This window comes from Symphalangus syndactylus, chromosome 15 (assembly GCF_028878055.3).
Source record: "Symphalangus syndactylus isolate Jambi chromosome 15, NHGRI_mSymSyn1-v2.1_pri, whole genome shotgun sequence".
Classification (NCBI taxonomy): domain Eukaryota; kingdom Metazoa; phylum Chordata; class Mammalia; order Primates; family Hylobatidae; genus Symphalangus; species Symphalangus syndactylus.
The window spans coordinates 20,454,807-20,473,254 of NC_072437.2; the positions used below are offsets into that span (position 1 = coordinate 20,454,807).

Here is an 18,448-nt window from a genome sequence, read left to right on the forward strand (position 1 = left end):
TCTTTTGTAAAACCCTGCATTTGGAAACAGAAATGAAAGGTGTGTGAGCGGCAGTCAGACACCTATGAAAATGATGTGCTTTCAATATTTTGGGAGGAGGGATGTATTACTGTTTGTAAAGTTTCTAGATGAAGAGACTTACATAAGAAAAAAAACTCTTACTTTCTGTTTTCTTTCTTTATTAAGAGATAAGTTTCCAGTTTATATTCCAGCAGAAGATGTACTTTACTTACTAATGTGAACTCATCAGCTTGCACTGTTTTTCTCTCCTGAGTGAAATGAGAATGTTGGTTGTGTGATGCTTACAGTTGTTAGGCCAGGTAGTGATCTTGTTTCTGACATTTGTAATTGTTAATTGAACCTAGAATTTAAAGATGAACACTTCCCCTTCCTCAGTCTTTAGCCAACTTGTGAAGCTATAACGAAGGGGAAATATGGAAAAAGCTAAACAAAATCCTTCCAAAACCAAACAAAGCACGTACAGCCATGATATGAATCAAAGAGAATGTCTGGAAAACTGAAAATGAAGCAAAGCCATTATTTGTGGCCAGATACTGCAAAATATGAATATTCTAGCAAAGTATCTTTAAAAATTTGACACACATAATACATTGTGCTATTCCTTCACATTTTTCTGTTAGAGTCTCCATTTGGAAAGAAATAGTAAATTCTTATATTAAGATTTCCTGTAATTAGTGACTGTTTTAAAAAAGCAACTAACTGTGCCCTGTAGCTGTCATTTTTGCCTAAGAGTGATGAACATGGAAAGATAAAAACTTTAGCACTAAGTTCATAATATAGATTTGAGGAAATACACATTATCATACATACTTGAACGTTTATATGTTGTATAAACATGTATGCTATATGTATTTGTTTATATCAAATTATTTCTACTGATATCAATTAATATTAGATTATTATTTGCTTGAGATGTTTTCAAGTTCCAATTTTTATACTATATAAAATTCTTTAATGATAAAAAAGAACTATTGAAATCCTATTACTTTAATAAGCATATTCAGTTTTGAATGAAAAATTTTCAAATATTAATGGAATCACCATTATTACAAAAAAAGACATAAAAATGGAATTAACTTTTAAGAAAATCCTTTATAAATTTAAAGCAAATCACGTGGAAATGATTTATCCTGGCTAAAGCGTTTTACCAAATAATTTGAAACTAAAATAATTAATGGTATGCAGGTTATATCTCAAAATACATTTTTCTGGAAGGATGGAAGAAAGTCAGTTTGATTAATATTGTGGATGGAGACCTTACAGCTGATGTCGGCTAAATTAAAAACATTTTAGTTTCTGGGAATTAACACAGGAGCAGAGATTATTTGGAATGTTTAAACTTTTTCCAACAGATTTTAATAAGGTAAGATAACCTAGAGTCCCCACTGTCAGTCTCTAGCCCTAACTCTGATTACTGGACTACTGTGCCAAGCACAATTTTTTAGCCTGAAAATACCTTTCAGTTTCCTGAAACAAAGCAGCTACAAGAACCACCGCCTGCCAAACAGGGACAGATGATATGGGCTGATTGTTATTTGTTTTAATGTAAAGTGATTGTCAACCAATATTATACCAAGGACACCAAACTTAATTTCCTTAGAACTTTTAATTAAACACCCCCAAAATTCTGTGATACCAAAGTCTGAACCCCGATAATTTATCTGCTTATGGTCTAAGTAGTCCCATGAATTTTGCCATTTGGAGAGGACAGGAAGAAAAGGTAGAGCTTTTATGTTTGAATAATAGTAATGATTATTTCTATAGAAAACACAAATGGCTCAGCACTAACTGTGAACTTCAGCTACACCTTTCTGTTTGGGCAGGATAGAATTTAAGATGACAGCAGGAAGAAGTGGAGAAAAGCAAAGATACATAATTTTTCCTTCTTGGGTCATTTCTACTTAAAAGCATTACTTGAATGAAATTTTCATCAGAGGGAGGAAAAAGGTCTTTTGGAAATTTGTGACTGTCACACTAGGACACAAACCATCAGTTTCCTATCTTTGAGAGAGTCATCTGTGCTTCGGACAAAATATCTGAGGGTTCATGTGTTCATCAGTGATTCACATTTGACATAAAACAGACTAGATGTTTGTTGGAAGCAATACTTTATACAATTGTGCAACCTATTTACACAAAATCTTTACAAACAGAACCCACATTATTTAAACCCCAAGATCCCCTCAAGATCCAGAGTCACCTACCTGCAGATCCAATTTCTGTGGCCGGCCAGTTTATAGGCAAAGTGAAAGAAACACGCTAACTGGATAAAATAACCATATGTCCCTACTGGAAGCCCCATTACTTGAATCATTTCAACCTTGCTGGACAAAACACCAGGAGAATTTGCTGTAGGAAACAAACCTCCACAAATGGGGCAGGGAAGAAATTACCTAATAGTTAGTCTCCCCTCTGCTCTAATTTCTATGGTTCTGTGTTAAGAAAAGCCGTCCTGCCACACTGTTGTGAGAGCTTATGCCCCAACAAGAAGGCATTTCTAATTTAAAAAAAAAAAAAAAGTCCAGAATTGAACATTGAAGTTGCCATCATCAAAAGGTGTGGCAACTTTGGGAGCATTTTCCCAGGGAACAACGCTTTTCAAGATACAATGGAAAAGGGCCATTTTCCTCATTCAAAAACTTAAATGCTGAGCAAAGCAAGTGTTTCTGGTTTGACTTCTGTTTGTTGGCTACTGAAATTCAGGGAAAACTCTCCCACACCCCTATCTGCTTACAATGCCAACTGCCCTCCTTTGATGCTACCCAATGTGAAACCCAGCTGGGATGGGTCATAGACACAGTGCTGGCCCAGACTGGAACTCTGCTCTCTCGTTTCAATGGTCCACATGCTGCCTCAGTTTCCTATTTCACCAGGAGGTGTTTATGACATGCCTGTCCTCAGCTGGCACAAGGCTTGTAGCAGAGGTATAGAGCATTCAGTGTGGGTGTGTGTGGGCAGGTATGCGAGGAAAGGGGGTGGATGGGCGTGTGAATGAGAGTTCATGGCTCTTCGTTCTAGGTGAATAGATTTGTTCATGGGAATCTTGATTTGGGGTTAAGACACAAAAATGGACATTAAACACAAGGTCAACTTAAAATATTGTTTCTATGAAATGCATTACTTTTCTGATGGCCACTGTTGATGGGAAATGGAAGGATGCTATTTATCATGAAATTGGTATAAGTCCAAATTGGGTATTTCCAACATAATATATTCTGCCTTTGGATATTAAGTGTGAGTTTGTACAAAGATGAGCCTGCTGGTGTGTGAGTGTGCCCATGTGTGCATGGGTTGAACGTGGACATCCTTAGGGAATGACCCATTTAATATTGTTGCCCACTTTGGCAAGTCCTGGGATTTTCAAGTGTCCTTGCCGCCAGTGAAAGGTGCAAGGGACATGTCTCACGTGGATGTCACAGGTTCAGGTTCACCACTAAAAACCAGGTTTCCTTTTTTTTTTTTTTTTGCAGGGGGGAATGTTTAATATTCAGAACTGTAAAAAATTTTCAATATTCTTTCTCCTAAGTAATTTTGCATTATAGGTATCAAAACTTTACTCCTTCTGGAAGTCACAGGCTGAGTTTAGAGATTACCTCTAGGATAGATTTATAAATATAACTTTCCCTCCTATCCTCTTAAAAAGAGGCAAACGGTATTATTGCAAATAACCTTTAAGATAATTAACTGACAATGCTGCAACTAGCATAAAATCTTCCTTCAGGCGACACCTAATTTAAGTGTTACTGGCACAAAGTGGAGACAGATTGTGCATTACCACTGCAATATTTACATAGCAGAAACCCACAGAGCAGGAAACGCGAGGCTCAATGATGCACTAAATTAGGAACAACCGTACTCCAGTGTTAATTTGCTTTCCATTCCATCCAAATCTCAGGTCCAGAAATTGGTACAAACACATATACAACCTCCCACTCTTAAATGACAACCGGAGGAGATTTCTGTACTTTTTCCCCCCAAATTAAAATAACTTGAAATTTATTTCTTTCCTCCACAAGAACCATTTAGTCAAACTGTGTTTATTTCATTACAACTTGTTCTCACTTTGATCTAGGATTATTTTCATATGAATGCTGCATAGAAGTCTGTAGAGAAAAACTAAACAGACTTCTATTTTCTCTAAGGCTGCCAATATATTTTATGAAAAGAATAAAATGAGAGACTAGAGAGCCAGTTAGTGAAGTATTTAGGAACACGGGCAGGGCAAATCTACCTCAAGCAATTTTCTCACTGGTGAATGTTGTTCCCTCCCCAGATACAATGAGTTTTCTTAAACCATTCACACAACATATTTGCTTCGTTCTTCCCGACAATATTTTCAATACTACTTTCACCCAAGGCATTCACAAAACATTTACCTTTCCTAATTGTTGATGTTCTTTAAAGGCAGCAATCAGTTCTTCAGCCCACTTAATTTTTTCAGGGGAAGGAGAAAACTGCTCCTGGACCACGGCAATTTGGTTAGGGTGAATCACCTGCTTACCTACGAGAAGATTAATAACATCGGAACCACGAAACAACCAACAAATGTTCAAACAAAATGTTTCTACCGCATGAGGTTCCTGAAGGCCTCATAGACTGTATGTTAAATAACTAATTTAAAACTTTTTATTGAGAAAACAAAACAAAACAAAACCTGCAATCAGACAGGCTTTTCCAGAATACCACAGAAGCACAACTACAACAATGGAAGTAATTGTGTTTCCGACCCTATAGAAATGCCACCTTAGGGCAGATAATCTCTTATTTTTAGTTACAGGTGGGCAGACTAGGCAGCTTGTTGAATAACTGCTTTGGCTGGGACTTTAAAGGATAATGTCTGCAAATTAGAGGGATTATTTTGAGTTGAAGTAGAAAAAAATTAAATGAGAATTCTCTCAAATTTTATAAGGTGTCTTTTGCTTTCTTTGTAGAATTATACCCCTTTCCATGATTTCTCTTAGAAATGGTCTGCTGGTTTTCATAAAGCTTACAGATGCAGTCATTACAACTATGTTACTATCAAATACAGTTTTACAATAGTATATATATATTTTTAGATGAACATAGTTTGTGTCATTTCTAACCCCCAATAGAAAATTGGATTTGAATGAAAATATTTTATTCAGTATGGTAAAATAGAAGGCAGATTTGAACACTGCAGCCTCTAGATCACTCCATTTAAAAATTAAAAAATAGATACTTAAAGTTTCTCTGTCCAAAAATATACCCAGATTTTCCCTTTTGGCTTATAGAATCAAGACTGGGTATTTCCCTCTTTATAGTACCCTACATATCCCAGAAGAAATCTTATCTCTGTAGAAATACCTTCCAAAAAGATTGATGATTATTTTTATAGTTGAAAGATTTTAAATGAAAACATATAAAGATAAGAGCCACAGGATTTTGTGAAATAATGCAGTCGTTAAAAAAGCAATTTAACAATCAGGGAAGTGTGGAATCCAATCAGATCATTAATAAAATGCAACATAATTTAATGTTATAATAATGATGAGATTATATTGTTACGTGATAAAGTTATGAACATAATTGACTCTTTAAAGATGAATGCACACTTAATGATCATTTACTCTGCTAAATATATTTGTTGGTATATCAATTTGCTTTGCTTTTGAAATAGCTATTTTAACATTTAGACAGTACAAATTATATCCTTGATGTTTTATATCCTTGCTGTCAATTCCTATTACTTGTCATTATTCTATTAGAATGAAAAAAAGGAATGATGCTTGTAAAACATATTTTTAGTGTTTCATGTAAAAGAGTTTAAGTGGATAAATATAATAATATTGTTTCTTTCCAATGGCATAATTAAAACATCCTCACATTGCTATTTCATTCTTTTCTGTCAGCATATTAATAAAATGTTAAACACTTATATAAATAAAGATTCTTTAAATTACCTGAGGAATAATTTCTGGGAACGAATAACATGAGGGATGACAAGAGGGCTTTTTTCAGTAGTAGGTATTGAGATTATATTAATCTAATAGTTGTCAGGATATTGTTAATAAAGGATGTCAGTTCTGGTAGTCATTTCCTACTAATTGTTAGCCCTGAATTTCATAATTTATGTACATAATTTACACCAATGCATAAAAAGCCAGATTTCATGGGAACTTCTTGGTACATGCACTATAATTTGAGGAGCAAAACATAAACTACTTAAAATATTGTGAAATCACTGCTAGCTCTCCATCCTCCAGCACCTATATTTTGGCAATGAGGCTAATTTTAAGATACATGTTAGGTTTTAGAAATGTGTGAGCATTCATATGTGAAGTTCTCTTTTGTCACATCTTATATATTCCAACAACTGTATAGCAGACTTTAATGCCATGTGGGAACCAGGCAAATATTTTATACAGAAGAGTTGTTATTGACAAGTTACTGAGAGGGTGCAAAATTGGAAGACATTAAAATTTATGACCATGAAATCCTTTTTACAGTACCGCTTGATATATCGTGCTTTAAATCAATACCTGTCAAGTCTTTTAGGTAACTGTATGATGGTGTCATTTTTGTCTTCTACGATAGACTGCAAAAAAGAAGAAAACCTATAGTGCTTCATATTTATAATCTTTCTTTCTTCTCAGCATGTAGCACTGGAGTAACTGTAATGACTAAGTTAGCTGTTAGAGCTTTATTCCAAGATTTAGTTTTGGTTTCTTTTTTATAAAAAAATTCCTAAAGTTAATGGCCTTTTATACAGCCAATGCATTGATTTAAAATCAATCAACATGGACTGTGACTCTGGGAAACGACCGCAGAAAAGAAACTACAGCTAACTTTTAAAAACTACAACTCATTAAAAATATGTATCATTTTTAAAAGTAAAGGAAATCCTTATAGCACAGACTTACTTAGTCTTCCTTACCAGCGTTATGGATAACAAACACAATAGTTTCATTGGATTTTAAACCTTCCAACCACCTGCTTCAGATAAGGCATGTCTTCCTTCCTCTATCCCTCCCTCTCTCCTCCCCACTTTTCCTTTCCTGTTTTTTCTTTCCTTCTTTTTCTTCTCCTTGTGCAAGGCCCAAGGTATGGCAATCAAATGCCAAACAACTAGGACAAACAGATCCTGAGTGGTCTAAAATACTCATTAAAAAACATTTATTTTTAAAAACGACTACAAATAATCTCCTATTTTATTATCAGATTGATTACCTCTTATTGGTATGCAGAAATATAATTGGGGCAACAAAGACTTTCCCTCTAAAAATTGCAAACTGCCTACGAAGTGTGGTTCCCTAGTTATGGCCTCGTTCCCTTGAATATATAATGGGCACTGTGCCCTCTGTGCCTTCCCATTATCCTCGCTTCCCCCCTTTTTTTTTTAGCGATTTAATACTCCCCGTCGTGGAGAGACAATAGTGCCAGGTCCATAAGCTCCTCGTGCTGAGTTGGGCACAGTCTAGAAATTTAAACCTGATTTGAAATAGCCTGTCTTCTGAGATTGAATTAGGGGCCAAGTTAATTCAGTCCTGTATCTTGGAGACACTCTCCAGCTCCCGGAGAAGTTCTGGGGCAAACATTTACCCCAGAGGAGGCAGAGGAAACTCAGATTCTGCTGGGTGATGGTGGAGGGGCCAGTGTCAGTGCAGTGCTTTCTCTTTTTTATCGAATTAGTTCCCATTTCAGAGCAACATCTGGCTGCCTGGCAGCCAGTGCCATACATTGCAGGCCAATAACATCAGGGTCTATTAGATAAATTTCATGGAGTTTTTCTCCAACTTTTCCATTTGGGTCACATCCTAACCAGTCGTTGGAAAGAGGCAGGAACAAGCACAATCGCACGGATGTGGCAGAGGACTCCTTTCTTCCTCAGTCACTATGCAACGCAGGGAGAATTCGTTTATTAATAGTTCAGATAATTGAAGAATATTTCCCTATAAGGGATCACACTTATTTAAAAAATTGGGGGGATCATATTTATTTTAGCTCTTTGTGTAAAAAACACAAGAACAAACTCAGAGCTTTATTTAATTCGAATATAACACTAGAATAGCTTCTTAGGTCATTCAATTTTATTTTGGACTAAATCATCATCCATTAAGATATTTTTTACGTTTAAGCCTGCTTTATGAAACGTTTCTTTCGGTAACCGGTACCTAGATATATTTCAAAAACAGTTATAAGAGGAATATCAGGATGCTCATCTCTTTTCCTTATTATTCGGGTGCCTTTCTGATATTAATATTCTTAGAACTTTCAACAGAAGAACAGGTAAGAGTGAAGGAGTGCACTGTGTTCTTCCCATGGTCGTCAGTTTGTGTGTGTGCAACTGCATGTGTATGTTTGTGCGTAGACTCCTATTGTGGTTTTTCGAAAAATAGATCTCTGTTGTAAAAACACAATTTTCTGTTGCTCCCCTGGCTCATGGGGACCTGAGTGACCAGGCACACCAATCAACAGATACCCGCCTGTGGCCCAGACTGGACTGCAAGGGACCCACTGATCCTAGTGCCAGCCTATGCCCGTAGGTGTCGCCAGGTACATGGACACTTACTGGGAGGTGGGAGAGAGAGGAGGGGCTTGGAGTGGCAGAAGAGCAAAAAAACTAGTTATAAGTAAAAAGCAAAACAAAACAAAAACCAAAGACAATATCACCAACACTTTTTTTCAGAAATGAATTAAATTTTGGATATTCTAGGAGATTTTTCTTCTATCCATCAACCAAAATTCTTATGGCGGTTCACTCAAAAACACTTTTTTAACCGCCTCATCCCTCCCTACAGGTCAGCCAAGACTACAACAACATGATTAAGAGGACGGAGAACAAAAAAAAAAGCAACTAAGATAAAGAGGAAGTAAAATGCGTGATTTGTTGACTTGCAGGGCCAAGGAAAACCATGACAATGTGTCCGGCAAGTTCTTCCCCTGTGTGGCTTGCTCATATTTCAAATAGTGGAGTAAGTATGGGAGATATCTGATGAGATTGGAAGTGTTTTGGGGTCAAATTTCTATTTTTCTGGAATGCTTGCTAATTTAGACACTGCTTTCTAAGACAGGAATCATACCAGTGAAGCCCATGGCGGCTCCTTCTCGTGACTGTCTAAGAAGCCCAGCTCCATCTTGAAAGTCAATGTACACCAGATCTATGGCTTGGAGACCAAAGGCTTTCGCTATGACAACAATCTTTTGCCGGGCATAGAGAATATCCAGGGTTTCTTTACTGCTTGTTGCACCTGAAAATGGGATGTTAACAGAAAAAGGAGGCTTTAACTTTGGAAACCGCACCTAGACGCTTATTATAAAACCTCAGTTTGTACAGATATCTATACCTCCCTGGGAATTGCTCCTCCGCAAAATAATTCTTCAAATATAAATGAAGACAGGGATATGAGGAGGCCAAGTTAAACCTCGTATGTGCCTGTTTAACTGACAAGACATCTTTCAATAGAATTACTTCTACCTGCATTAAGAGAAGGCCCCTTCTCCATTCTGGGAGGCTGGGTCAGGGTCGCAAGGGACTCCTGATACATTTTTTTCCTTCGTATCATGGTTTGAAAAGTGCCAGTCCAAAGACAGCACCACAAAAGGTGGCCCAGCAGCTATGCAGGGCAATGGTTCGTGTTTCACAGCAAGCACAGAACTGTGTGTGCTGTGATTGCCCTGTCCAAACTGAAGTTCTGAGCCAAATGCTTCAGCTTCAGGGTCTGTGTGGATGGAGAACTTGGGGAGATGGGAGGGCATTTGTTTTGAGAGGGCTGGAAAGCGTCGATATGCCTTCTGTAGCCCGCTGAACTGCTGGATACACAAATCTCCTGGAAAGACTCGTATTCAAATAAATTCAGTTTTTTCACCCTGAGGGGAGGGAAGTGTCCCTGTTTATATTTAGAGCATGCCAACTCCCTGCCTAGGGAAAGTGCCTGTCTTCAGGTCACCGGGGCTGGTTTCTGTGGCCTCGGCCTCTTTTCTAAATGCTTCACGGTCTCCAGTCAAACACGCAGACCCCTCAAGTGCAGCTCACAAGGGATGGTGAGAATCAGTGAAAATCAGCACATTTAATACTAAGAGTTCGGACACATATTGTAAGAGAAATTTAAGATCTATTTAAAATAATATTCACATACCGCATATTCTGTAGAAAACAATTCATTAAGGCAAATGTGAAATCACCTTAAATTTGCGTTAGAAATCTAGACAGCCCACAGACTGATGTGAAAACAAAATACTGAAGCAACGGTGAGGCTGTTCACGTAATATATTTCTTAGGAGCAAAGGAGATGCCATATATTCCTGAGCATGCCTGGGGCTGCAACAGGCTTTCTATTGCTCATGTTTTCTGTAAATGAACAGAAGTAATAATGCAGTGTTCTAGAAGCTGAGCAGCTATGAGGAGCCCTAAATTATCAGGAAGTAGTGTCCATTCCATTGTCATGAAAAACCATTGTCACAGTTGGCAAATATACATTGTTATGTAAATGTCCATTCTTGAGGGGCAAAGAAAAAATATATACACACACATACACACACACACACACAGAAAAAGAGAGAGAGAGAGGTCTTTGACACCTATGCTGGCTCGAAAGTCTTCTCCTCCAAAAACGACTGCATCTAGAAAGAGACCTACTTGAGGCCCGACCTTTAGGGTTTCTTCACACACTGCCTGTAAAAGAGCAGAACAGAACCAAGTCTCACGGAAACGCGTGCGTCAGAGGGAAGAGGCACGGTGCATTTCAGTAACAAGACGACCTGACTCTTAACACAGTTTGGCTGAAAGCAGTCCTAAAAACGCAGCCCAAATTTTCCCCTTTCAAAAGGTATTTAATATCATCCAAGATAAGTATATTGTATATATTTGCTCTGTTTAATGGATTATATGAATATAGTTATAATGTTCAAATTGTAGTTCATCTCATTTTTGGAGAAACTTTGAGTTAACTCATTTTGCTTGTGCTATAAGTTATTTATATCGTTCCAGAATTTGTTTTTGCTTTAAGAGACTCTCGTAAAACCACAGGGGAGAAGGAAGGAATTTTAAAATCAAACTAATTGAATTATTTGCATTAGGATCAAGCACATGGTCTCAGGATTAAAGACAGTACAAAAACCTGCAACTCCAGAGGGGAAAACAAAAATTCAAGTCATCCAAGATGTGTTCATAAAGCAACTTCGACATTTATATATGAAAGTCAAGGCAAATACCATTCGTTGTAGACATAACCGTGAATCTTGAAAGATGGAGATATAAGCTGCTAATATATGTGGGAGGGAAAGAAACGAGGAACCGGTGGGGACACTGTTGATTAATTTCACACATTGTAAGTGCTTTTAAGTACATTATGGAATAAAATGGCGAAGCAGTGCTTAAAATTAAATCACTGGATGAATCTGGTTGTATCTAAGGGATATGCTTTTGATTATAATCTCAGGATTCTGGGGCTGGCTGGAAGAATTTATGGTTAGTTGTGTAAACAAGCTGCTCACAGGACAAGGCTTGAAGCAGCTCCCCAAACATTTGCACTCGACCCCTTCCGCACATCCCAAGGCCTCAAAGTTGCCGCTCACACATTCTCTCTCCAGTACAGTTCGACTATGTTTTTTCTGTTGTTTTTAGTGATTTCTTTTCTCCTGCCCTCTGGGGGGGCTGGGGTGGGGGAAGGGAATCTAGGAACTCTGAAAGGGGGTGCTAGATTGATGTTTGCAGGTCAGGTGGAATGAGAGGCATATTTTGGAAAATAATATAAACGCCCCCTGATAAACGAGAAAAAACCAGCTAGCTCTGAATTTGTTAAGGTAGGTAGTTTAGTGAAACCACACAACGGCTGAAAACACTTGGCTCAGCTAATATTCCCGCATGTATATTAGAAGATATTCGATGTTCTAATGTGGCAAACTGAAAAAATGTACTGCAAATTATTTGTGTGCATGAACTTACAAACAATAATCTTCTCTGCTAGACATTACTGATAATGTTGCTACAGAGAGGGCAGAACATTTCCCAATGAAAAGACAATTGATAGAAAAGAACATTTCAAAGTTAACTCATAAGGGTGACAAAATAAATTTTCATGTACATTTAGTCCATAAATGCAATAATTCAAAGCATATAATTACACAGTGATTAATTAAAATTGTTACTAGGAATAAATAAGTGCTTCATTTAAATATTTTGGACTGGGAAGCTTTTCCTTCTACTTAACTGATTTCACTGTTTTCTAAGATGCTGGTAACCTGGTTTTTGGACTATTACAGATAACAAATGGTGTTCAACGTTTCCTTTGCTTATAAATCCTTCTAGAAACACATTTTAAGAAGATGTTAAAATTGAAAGCAAAAGTTCTCTTTAGGTGATAAATAAAATGCTAACTTATTAACCATATTATGGCTTCCTTACCTTAAAATTGAGCAAACCCATTGCAGTTTCCACAAAAGGGATTAAATTCATTGGTTGTTCAAGTTTTCGGCTTTTTAAGTGGAATGAAAATTTGTCTGCAAACTAAAATCAGAAGTGTCATAGGTGATTAGTGGGGAAAAAATATACAATCACGGAAATGTAGACACAGAAGTAGTATTTAAGTCTTTGACCTGAGGAAGTAATATCCAAGCCTCTTTCGTCCACACAAAAGAATTTTTTAAAAAAATAAGAAGAAAGTCCAAAGAAAAAGGTAATGAAGTTCCCACCAAACTAAACAGTAAAATCCTAAGCATTACAATTTTTTTTCTCCCAAAGGAGCAACTTGAGGCCTAGGAGTTAGAACTGGAAGGAGAGAGTATAAACGCTTTCCCTGAAAACGCATTTACTTAAGACCTCTTGCCCTCGCTTTCGTTAAATGCAAATGGTAGGCCCTTAAAACAATGAAGCCTTCCTCTACCTGCCATTCTGTTTTTGTTTCGTGCCCAGCACTGACATCATTGTAACTGTTCAGCAGCCTTCTACGTGGAGTCCATATTACTCATTATAGCACCATTACCCTTTGTTCAGAAGGTTTTTCTTCATAATTTTTTAGCTTACCTAGGAAGACCTTAAAAAGGAAGTTTAATTCTTTGAAGACCAAAGCTCGCCAATTTTTTCCATGAGACCAGTTCACAGCTAGCTCTGTGCTGCCAGTGGGGTAGCCCAAATTCCAAAATCTATCATCTGGAAACATACAAAAGCTCTTGCCCAGATTCCTCCCCCCCCTTCAAAAGGGGGAAAAAACACACTCTAAATTGTAAATCTATTATGTCTATCTAGATCTAATAAGATGTGGGGAGATAGAGAAGAAACACAGGTATGATAAAGATATTTTTGTAAATAAAGATGAAAACATATATATCCATTTTAAATTTAAGGAATATTCAGCCATTAATAGATATCAAAGGAAAAGGGAATTTTAATCATCTCTCCATTCAGTCTCAGTTGGGTAAATCATATCTAAGAGATTTGCATAAATATAAACCATCAAAGACTTTTCATCTTCAAAGGGGGTTTCAAGACCCTATAAGCTTTGTACTGTAATCATCACAGGTCACCACCCTGCAGGAATAAGGCTGCTATGGCAACATAAAAAAACTAATGCTTAAGGCTTAGCATAATATTCTGACTAATAGAAAGGAAACTCATTTGAAAAGCTGGCAGCCTATTTACCAGAAGCGGGATTAGAGGTGTTATTTCCCCTTCTAGCTGCCCCCTCCTTGCTGGTGCACCACCCCCCTAAAAAATCTAATCACTGGGATCTTTAAAAAGCTTTTGAGCAATTTGCAGTAACTTTACAATTAGGCTAAAATAAATCACAGCTTTCAGTAATGAAGAATTATTCCCAGTTGCTCCCACTGCCCCCCCTTCAAAGGGCATCATCATCACCTCCTTAGTAAGTTTTCAAGGGAAGGAATAACTCAACCAAAATAGCAAGAAGGAGCAGGGGGCGACAATTTAAGGGGATAAAATGTATAGTATTTGATGCAGATGAAAATAAAACATAATTTATTTCTCATTTATGCTAGAAAGTGGTAGCACAGTATTGGTGGTTTTGGTGTTAAAAATGTAGTAGGGATATTTTTTCTCATTAAAAAAAGAAAACTTGTGAAGTGACTTGCCCCATTCTTTGTGATGACAGTTATAACTACAAAAATCATGGACTTTAAAACCAAGTCAATGCTTTACAATATATTCCCTGTTCTTAGTGAGAACACCCCTAATGCCTTTTGTTTTTAAGCCAATAGGGGCATTTAAAAATTAAATATTCTAGCCCATCCTCCTCCTCCTCCTCCCCCTCTTTCTTAAAAAATTGCATTAAGTACTAACACAAAAGGTAACGAGTGGAGAAGTTTCAATTAATTTTTTCAAAAGGAGACGATTAAATGTTTCCGGCCTGGTAAAGTGTTCATTTCAGCGAGGTGGAGGGGACTGGGGTAGGGGGAGGAGAAGAAGGGGGAGAAATCACAAAGAGATTGGGGAGGAGATGAAGTAGCAGGGCTCAGCGATTCTTTCAATTCCAGTGCACACCCAATAGTGTGTTGGAAGAATGCGCACTGTTCGGGATTTGTGGGAGAATTGTCCCATGACAAAGGAGGCAGGGTTACGCTTGTTATAGTCCAATAAGCCGTGCCAGTCAAACAAGAACCCACACTAGCGACAAAAGGCAAGCAAGAGATTCTCACACAAAAGAAAACAAGTAAGCCCATCTTTCAGTTGTGCATCAGGCTCTGGGTTTTATGCTTCGCATAAATACAAACGGAGAGGAAAAAATAAACAGCCAAAAGGACTTCTGTTAACTAGAAGTCCTACTTAAATTTCTGTATGTGTCTCACTTCCAAGGATTTAAAACGGTGAACAGAAGCCATAGTGGAAGGCTGGCTGGGCTCCCCCTCCTCCATCTTAAATTAAGGGTAATAACGGTGATAAATAGGCATTAACTATGAGACCAAAAGGGAACAGTGACTTCAGAGTCCATTTCAATCACCTTAAGACATATCTGAATGGGCTCAGGACCTTCCAGGATATTAACATACTCTTAACTAGTATCTCCCAGCTTCTGAGGGTAACCCTGGAGAGAAGAACTCCAGCTTAGTCAATAAATAACTGCTCCTTGAATACGGGTCTTCAAGAAGGATCCAACACAGAGCTGTCCAAAATAAACTGTATAGCAGCAGCTACATATATAATTTTAAATTTTCTCATAGCTACATTGAGGGTAAACTGAAACAGGTGAATTTAATTTTAATAGTATCTTGTATTTAGCCCAATAGATCCCAAATATTATTTCAATGTGTAATCAATATAAAAATTATCGAGATAGTTTACATTCTCTTTTTGTCCCCTCAGTGAGTCCCAAGTCTTCAAAATCGCGTATGTATTTTGCACTTCCAGCACATCTCAATTTGTGCTGGCCACGTTTCAACGCTGAGAAGCCACATGTCATAGTGGCCGTGGCACTGGGCAAAGCAGACCTGACACATCGGGTGCATTCAGCAGGTGAGCAGTTTCGTAGGTGTTACAACGATTCAGGGTATTGCTGTGGTGGCAGCCACAGCCTCAGAGATAATACTAGATGCGGCTTCCACGAAACCACCACTGCCCACTCGCCCCGACCACAAACGCTTCCAGTTTTCACACCTCACAGGCCCCAGAATGACACATTTTCTGCCCCAGAATGACACAGTGAAATGTTATTTAATTCGGTAGAGATCTGCAGAATAATAGCGACCCTCAAATAAAATCTAGCCCCTCCACCCTTTGTCAATTAAAACAATCATAGTGTAATTAGGCCCATTTCAAAAGTTTTCTTAAGTAATTTGACATGCCAACCACTTTACATTTCAGGTTTTTATTGGCTGAAAAGTCTGTCATGAAACACAAACACACCTGTCAGCAATTTAAAAAGGATGCACTAGAGAACTGTTCAGGAAATAATATCAGTGCTAATTAAAACCACTAGTTAAAAGCTTCCTGTTCATTCCTCCAGTTGCCCTAAGGAGTGACCTTTTCCTCCCCTTCTTCGGGTTCATTTTTTCATATGCGGCAAATGTGCCCTCCCTGCCTGGGATGATTTCAGATGAATCTCAGTAAGGGCCACTTACGTCACTGCTCTTCCAGGTGGAGGCCTTGGCTTAGGGCCGGGCAGGGTGGAGGAAGGGATGAGATTCTCGGGCAACCTAGTTTCCAGGGATTACTCTGGGAGGGCTACTGAGGAGGCTGTTCTGGCCAAACCACACATCCAATTAGGAAGCGAAGCATCATTTCAAAAGTGCAGTTGTTTCACAGAACACTTTGGGCAAAGGCGAGTTTTCCTTGTGTGACAGAAACGGATCCTTGCGCTTACTGCTTTTTCTCAATTCCCTTCCTCTCTGCTCTGTGCATGCATTTTACAAACCTGTGGCACCCAGATCCCTTCTTCTTGCTACTCCTCCTTAGCTGCTCCTGAGTCTTAAGGCAAAGCATTAGCTACTCACCCACTGGATTTCTTCAGGACTTTCCACCTTTGGTAGCATCAGGCTGGAAGGAAGGACCCGGGATTGCAAAAGGGTCTCTAGGTCTTCTTCCACCAGACCACTGGACACTGAGTTGACTCTCACACATTTTTCAGTAGGACCCAAATCAAAGTCTTCAAGAGTTTTTACAATTTTCAGTCGAGCTTCATTCTATAAATGTCAATAAAAAGTTTATTGTTTATTTTTATCATTGAGGGGAGCACCATCAAATGGTTGATGAAACTGTTATGTGGATTCAGAGTCTGAGCACCATTACTCTATCTACATATTTCCTGTCCACCAAATAAATAATATTTGAAAGAAGTCATCCAGTCTGAAAGGTGAGCAGCTGATAAGGCTTCATTCGCGATAGCTATAACATGGCGGAGACACACTGCAGTGCACACGGGTGTGCTTCTGCATGGAAGTATCGTCTTTCTCATTAGCATTACTTCCCAATGGGAAGGGGAAAATAGTTAATGGGTAATTTTTCACTGACTGAGCATTAAGTGCTAAGCATGGGTCTATGTTCCTTACCTGCACTTTCTCATTTAATAAACATAAGAAATTGGTTAACATCTAGATTGTGGCCGTCTCGTCTGTCAGCTTCTTCACATTAGGGAAAAAATAAGCATTTTTCTTTTTCCACATGCATCATGCTTTTTTTACTATTTTTTTGCAACTGAGTTAAATCTTGACATTCAATTAAGAAGATGCTCACAGGAATCTGACAATGTGTACTACAAAAAAAGCTCCCACTTCTTCAGGTGGAAGGCAAGGAATCCCTTCACGAAGTGCTTGACAAATACATTTTTTTCTTTGACTTGACAGGCTCTGCTCCACAGTTCAGAAAAGCTGAAAGGCTGAAAGTCTGCTTCAGTATTTGAATTGTCCCCAGAAAAACTATATGAAACCAAGTATGTTATTTCTTGGCTTTGGCTTGGGGGTGATGAAGGTGGGGTGGGGGAGAGAAAGAAGTGCATGGAAAGGGTGAGGGCTGGAGTCAAGAGAAAGAAAGCACTTGGGGTCATTACTTCCTGCCAATTTCAGTTTCAAAAGCAAACTCTTCCAACTTGCCAACAGCCCTCAACAAATTCTCATTGTCAGAATGAACACTTATCAAAAGTAGTTTCATTTGGGAAGGGTTTTTATGATACTAATAAAACTTTAAAGCTTCTCACTGCTGATGAATGTAGTTTAAAAAAAAGGTCTCAACAATATATAACCATTTGAAAAGCAATACCGATCTAGGAAAATAGCAAACCAAAGCAGAGACAAAAAAGAATTATTTAAGCCAAATATTGAGTCTAAGTCCCAGCAACAAGACAACCCAAGACGGTAGATTTAAACCAGACAGATGTGGGTCTATGAGCGGGGAGAAGCAAGGAAGGCTTCCAAATGTGGTCTGAGTTAAACAATGTGAGGAAACGGTAGCTTAGAGTTGTCAGGTCAGATGGAAAGAGTACCTAAGACAGTTTAGGACTGCTCTGTGAAGTCCTGATTTACAGAGCTTCATCTGCCAATAATTAGGCCAAACTTAGACAAAAGCAAGAGAGAGCTCAGACTAGCTGAGGTCAGAGATGATGCAGCCAACAATGGCTTGGTTCCACATCATACCTTTGTTTTATTCCATAGATATAAAACTCACCCACTTGCTCTACCATGCATTCTTTATTACAGCCATTAAATACGAAAATCTTCTTTTTTGAGACAGAGTCTCACTCTGTCACCCAGGCTGGAGTGCAGTGGCACAATCTCGGCTCACTGCAATCTCTGCCTCCCGAGTTCAAGTGATTCTCCTGCCTCAGCCTCCCGAGTAGCTAGGACTACAGGCACCCACCACCACACCCAGCTAATTTTTGTATTTTTAGTAGAGACAGGGTTTCACTGTGTTGGCCAGGCTGACCTTCAACTCCTGATCTCAGGTGATCCACCCGCCTCGGCCTCCCAAAGTGCTGGGATTACAGGTGTGAGCCACGGTGCCCCGCCCTAAATAGGAAAATCTTAC

The 18,448-nt window shown here is 38.4% G+C and overlaps 1 protein-coding gene across 5 annotated transcripts in view; it reads right to left on the reverse strand.

The window, feature by feature from the left end:
• The window catches only part of CLYBL (citramalyl-CoA lyase), a 291,574-nt gene that overhangs the window by 17,969 nt on the left and 255,157 nt on the right, over window positions 1-18,448 (reverse strand). For 4 of the 5 annotated variants that reach the window (XM_055244194.2, XM_063618968.1, XM_055244196.2 and 1 more), the window contains exons 3-7: window positions 16,423-16,611; window positions 12,386-12,487; window positions 10,561-10,654; window positions 9,063-9,230; window positions 4,398-4,522 (exon numbers count right to left, since the gene is read on the reverse strand). In XM_055244194.2, the coding sequence (XP_055100169.1) occupies window positions 4,398-4,522; window positions 9,063-9,230; window positions 10,561-10,654; window positions 12,386-12,487; window positions 16,423-16,611 (678 nt within the window). The remainder of the gene's footprint in view (window positions 1-4,397; window positions 4,523-9,062; window positions 9,231-10,560; window positions 10,655-12,385; window positions 12,488-16,422; window positions 16,612-18,448) is intronic. The other variant, XM_063618969.1, reaches the window with a different exon arrangement.